The sequence below is a fragment of the Parasteatoda tepidariorum genome, chromosome 9 (genome assembly GCF_043381705.1).
Source record: "Parasteatoda tepidariorum isolate YZ-2023 chromosome 9, CAS_Ptep_4.0, whole genome shotgun sequence".
In the NCBI taxonomy this organism is placed as follows: domain Eukaryota; kingdom Metazoa; phylum Arthropoda; class Arachnida; order Araneae; family Theridiidae; genus Parasteatoda; species Parasteatoda tepidariorum.
Window position 1 is genome coordinate 39077811 of NC_092212.1, and position 6207 is coordinate 39084017.

The window sequence follows — 6207 nt, forward strand, 5'->3', positions numbered from 1 at the left end:
GGAGAAAATTATTTGAAAATGGTAAATTTTGACTATTATGGTTTGGCCGCAAATAATAGCACCTTGCCAAGTGATGCTAAATGCATGTTATCTTTATTCTAATGGGATAAACTACAAGAAACAGGTTTTACGTACTTCAATAACATAAAGTCACCCTAAAGGGCAACAAAAATAAAAAATAATGAAATAATTTTAGTTACATTAATTGAAAAACTTAGAATTTAGAAACTTAGTATAAACTTAGTATATTTATAAATTTAGCATAAACTAAACTTAGAAAACTAAAAATTTATGTGATTGGTTGTGTTAAGATTTAAGGAAAGGCGTAACCAGCCGTTCATTAATTCCCTTAAAATATCCCTTACCTGGTCCGTATATGCTTTTCAGTTATGAGGATGATTTCGTAGTAATTCTTTTCACTGATTTATTGATTCTCTACTTATTTTTTACTCACCCTGTGTGAATAACGGGCATTCATCTAGTTACTTATAAAAATGAATTGCCAATATTTGATTATCTAATTATCATTTTTTATAAGTTAATTGCACTTATATTAACTCATTACAGTTCCAGATAAAAACTTACGTTTTTTGATCTGGCTAGATGCAAGTGTATTTTGAAATTTCAAAAAGATTGATATATACAGGTATATATATATATATATATATATCACGATCATGCGATCACGAGTTTAAAGTGGCTAAATAATCACTACATTCCAGCTTAAAGTTGCTGTTGTTGTTGTAGTTCATTTACGTCGCGCTGGAGCTGCACTATGGGCTATTGGCGACGGTCTGGGAATCATCCCTGAGGATGATCCGAAGACATGCCATCACTATATTGATCCTCTGCAGAGGGGATGGCACCCCCCTCTTCGGTAGCCCGACTACCTGCACGCGAAATCGAGCACTTTTAGGTAAAACAGTTTAACGAGGACCAATACCGCACAACCTCGGTCCATACGCAGAGTAATCCCACCCGCACAGCCAGTGTTGCATGACTTCGGTGATCTGCTTGGAACCGCGTCTTAACGATCAGTCCACTGCGGTACTTTTAGTTTAAAGACTCCAATTCGGATGTAATAAATTAAATGCAATAAATTATTGTTGTCCTTACATAATAAAAGTTAATAAAACCTAATACTGTAAGTATGAGTTGAGTTACATGCAATGCTAATCATATAACCAATTCAAAATAGTGAAGAAACCAGGCAATAAATGTAGCAAAACGCATAACAGTATATATTAGGAAGAATCGTAGACACCAGTACATGCCATTGTCAAGCTTGCTTTGTTTTACCTGAAATGTATGAATATAAATTAATGAGAATGGAAACTGCTGATGGTTCCGAGATATTTGCAGATCATGCTACTTACATTTTCAACTAAAAAAAAGCTAAATTTGAGTATACAATTATAACTGCATTTATTTGCTGTATAAAATTATAACTGCAAAGTAATTTTAAACATACATTAGTGTATGCGTTAAGTTTAATTGTTATTAATAAAATTCGTTAATTTTGTCTGAGTTTTCATTTGAAATGCAAACAAAAAGAGAAAGGTATTAAACTGCTTTCTCTAAAACTTAAGTGGCTGCGAAAATCAATTCAAGGTCATTTCCCCCATGAAATGCGTTAACAAGTTTGAAATGTTTTGAAATATTTTGGGAAATAGGAAAAGTGCATCTCAACGAAAAGTTCGTTAAATAGAAAATTTACTTCGCTATCTGGAAGTTATTTGACGAAGAAATTTCCAAAATGTTCTTGGTTCCTCTAAAAAATTCGCAAAATAGAGAAATTTGCAAAATGGAAGTTCGTTAAATGGAAGTCCGACTGATTTATCTAATATTTAACACAAAATATTAAAAATAAATTTAATCGATTGATGACAAAAGACTTGTTAGAAAAAGAGAAAATTTTGCTTTTCTACATATATTATAGTTATTATATACTATATTATAGATATGATTAAACCAAGAGACCAGGAGTGCCTGATAGTCTACTGGAAAATTCTGTAAAGTTGGATGCCATTATATAAATTTTCGCAATACAATAGAGTGCCGATTATTCAAACGCCTATTTGACGGATTCTCCTATTTTCCGGATCATTCAAGTACCATTTGTTATCCCCACCTTTTCGGAATTTTTTTATTTTTTTGCGAAAATGCTATTTTATTTTCAGAATATCTGAAAAGGGTCAAAAAATGGCTTTCTTGTGTTTCTTGGTGATCTTGAAAATAATCTTGATATTTTTTCCGTTCGATTTCAATGTGGGTGGCAAGTACACGGTTTAGACAAAATACTGGAAACACTTCGATACGAACTTATTTTTTCATATTTCTCAAGAAATACTCAGAGAAATATTTTAAAACATTAGAAGGGTTTTAAATCATGTGATTTCTCATATATATATCAATAAAGTTTAAAGCTTTTAGAAGAGTGACCGGTAATAAATAACGTACGAAAAAGAATTTTTTTGAACACCTTATGCCAAAAAGTATATAGATAAGTTCGATTCATGTCAATTACGATTATTAGCGTTATTACGTCGATTAGCATATGAAATAACCGCAAAAAATTTCGTAAACCTAGCATAAATGCATAAATATTCATAGAGATATGGTCATTTTTCTTTTAAAAAAACTTATTTTCTTTTGACTTACGTATTCTTAATAAAAATCAGAAATAATCTTTAAAAAAAAAAAAATTCGGGGCATTTTTATGAATAATAAAAATAGTATTTTAAAATTTGGAAAAAATTCATTAAAAAATGCGCAAGATATGTGTATTTAAATTAAATCCTTCATACTGCGCTTGCGTGGAAAACATTTAAATTTTTTTCATAATTTTGTTCAGAATCATGTTTAGTAACTTATGAACAAAGTCCGATTTGAATATTTTGAAAATGAAAAGGGACTCTCCACAAATTTCATAACATATCATAATACCCTAAAAAGATGGTTATGACAACAAAATGTGATGGTATTAGGAAAGAAAACATTTAAAAGAATATAGTTCTATATAATGCTGATGTAATTTTTAATAAATCTTGTTTAATTGTATGAAAGTAAATTTGTGGAAAACCCCTTACTATTCAAAGTGTTTTTTTCAAATTAACAAAAACTACACAGAAACTTCTTAAATTTTCGCCATTTTCAAATCGGACTTTTTTCATAAATAATCAAATACAATTCTAAACAAAATTATTTAAGATATTTTTGAAATGTTTTTCCCGTGTAAGCAGCATGAAATATTACTTTAACTACTAATATCTCGCGCATTTTTTTTTTTTCAAATTTTGAAATAATATTTTTATTACTTAAAAAAGAGCTCAAAAAATTTTTTTCAAGGTATTTGAATATTTCCGCAGTTAGAGTAAGAAAATATAAATCGAAAAAATTAGTTTTTTTTTAAAAAAATGTCTACAACTTTATTAATATTTCATCTACAAGTAGATTTATTAGCTTTTGTACATTTATTTCATATTGTACCTAATTGATACAATTTACAAGCTTATTGCTGCATGTTTTGGCAAATGATGCTCTAAAATTTTATTTTTCGTTCGTAAATTTACTACCGGTCCCTCAAACATTTAAAAGCTTTTGACTTTATTGATACGTATAAAAAAGAATTCTAAATTTTAAAATAATTCTAAGTATTTCTTGAGAAATTATATTAAAGTAAATATACTAAGTATTTTTTGAGAAAAAAATGCGTCGGTATAGAAGTGTTTCCATTATTTTGTCCAAGCCTTGTAGTTTTTATTACTGGAGCAAGTTTCTTGTATTTAAAACACGGTATTTGTTTTATTCTATAATAGTACTTTTTCAGTTGCCATTCTTAAACCTGGAAAAAGTGTGAAGGGAAGTTATTTAATAAACATTAGTATAGCCTTTTTCAAGTTGTCCAACTATCCGAATTTTTTTGCTATTCGGATCGGTCTTGGCCTCCTTGGGCCTGGATAATCGGAGCTGTAGAGCATATGTTACCGGCAAAGCATGAAACGCAGGCATTCTACTGAATGTCTAGGCATTGTATATGCCGGGTGTTTTTTTGGCAAGGTATGAAGTATGAGAAGTTTTACATACTTTCCCTAGGCATTGTATATGTTACCGGCAAAGTTTGATATCCGGCAATCTATAAAATGCCTAGGCATTGTACATAATGCCTAAAACTAACCGGTAATGTATGAAATGATTTATATATCTCACATTTCCTAGGCATTCTATAGAATGCCAAATAAACTGGAAAGTTATAAAATCTTCTGCGGCCATGCTAGTAAAGGTGTTGAAATTGGTTGTGGATTATTTTGTGCAATATTTGTTTCTAAACTGAAAATAATTGTGACTTAAATGTGAATTTTTTAACGAAAATTTTGTTTCCCTTAATGAGAAAAGCATAAATTATGTTTTGTACAACTTTCCTTTTTCTTTACGCATTTTGAATATATATTTTTTTTAATTTCATTCTCATCATTTTTTCAGAATAACATTTTCATTTTTGAGAAATGCGCATCATTTACATAATAACCTCATCAGAACGTTTTTTTTTTCATACTTTGCCTAAATAGCATTTGTCATTCTATAGAATGCCTAGGCATTTTATAGAATGCCGGCGTTTCATACTTTGCCGGTAACATATACAATACCTATGCATTCTATAGAATGACAAATACTATTTAGGCAAAGTATGAAAAAAGCGTCCTGATCCGGTTATTATGTAAATGATGCGCATTTCTCAAAAATAAAAATGTTATTCTGAAAAAATAATGAGAGTGCCATTAAAAAGTTTATTCAAAACACGTAAAGAAAAATTAAGTTTTGCAAAAACAAAATTTATGCTTTTACAAAACAAAATGTTCATATAAATGCTATTAAGAAATAAAAATCAACCTACTTGTTTCAACATGGTAACTTTGAATGACATTTTGAATTACATTTCATTAAATTTGAATCCAATCGAAGATGTATTTTATACTTTGCTGGTTTCTCATTTGGCATTCTATAGAATGCCTAGAAAGTGTGTAAAATCTAAATCGTTTCATACATTGGCGGCTAGTTTTAGGCATTCTACACAATATCTAGACATTCTATAGATTGCCGGATTTCAAACTTTGCCGGTAACATGTATAAATGGTTTCCTCTAAAAAAATGTGATTTTCACTAGCACAAGCTTTATTAATTTATAATATTTACATAAAATGTATACATATAATGACATAGTAAATCACAATATCTGGTTTTAGCTAGTTATTACTTTTTCCTGGCTCTGTTCTGATGAATTACTGTCAATTTTGGAGTGGACTCTTGATCCCATTTTCAGACCTTTGATTTCAATGTCATGGTTGCTGACTTCATTTATAATTTGGTAAACATCAACATCAATGTAATTCAAGTCTGTTCTCAATGCTTTCGTCACAGCATTTAAGTATTTAATTTGAATTTCATTGTAAATAACTTCCTTTTTAAATGAGCCGATTTCATCTCTAAAATGTGTGATCTCTGTTGTTAGCTTGCATATTTCGGCTGTAAATTGGTTACTTTCAATCTCTAAAACAGCCATTTTATTTTTCATTTGAACAACCTGCAAATAAATGGAAAAATTATATGAAAACATGAATTTTGTTGTTTGAAATATTTAAATGTTGCGTTAGGTAATTGATTGAACTAGGATTTCTGATTACATTTCTTTGAGAAATAAAATTCCCTTAAACTTTCTTTGCTTTATTATTATTCCCTTGTTATCATTTTCTTTATTTTATTATTTTTTTCTTTAACCCCATAGTAGAGAAGAAAAAATTACAACTTTTCCGACTTCAATACTTAACTGCAATATATTTTTGTCCAATCTCTAACCGACAACATTTCAAAAGAGATTTTTTTCATTGTAAAATGATCTTGAAATGAAAAACTATCAAAACTGTTAGAAAAGCAAATTCCATTATGATTTTTCCGCAATACAATTAAATTTAGTGGAATATTTTTACTCAGGATGATTCTCTCATTTTTTCACTGTAAAATAAAAATTCCTTACTGTAATATCTGTTGTTGTTGTTGTTTCTAATCCTACTTGCCACACGGGCAAGCCTGCTTGGTGAAACCGAGCAAATTTAAGGCAGAGTGCGCATTTCTTGTTTTTCAGTGGCGCCATCTAAGGCCAAGAATTCGACTTCTGCCACATCATACGTCGCACCCGTTTATAGGGCTGAC

General features: G+C 29.7%; 1 protein-coding gene across 1 annotated transcript in view; it reads right to left on the reverse strand.

The window, feature by feature from the left end:
- Positions 1–5151: 5151 nt before the first annotated feature.
- The window catches only part of LOC107449040 (uncharacterized), a 50830-nt gene continuing 49774 nt past the window's right edge, over positions 5152–6207 (reverse strand). The window contains exon 4 of the mRNA XM_071186030.1: positions 5152–5581. Coding sequence (XP_071042131.1) covers positions 5240–5581 — 342 coding nt within the window. The 3' untranslated portion in view covers positions 5152–5239. The remainder of the gene's footprint in view (positions 5582–6207) is intronic.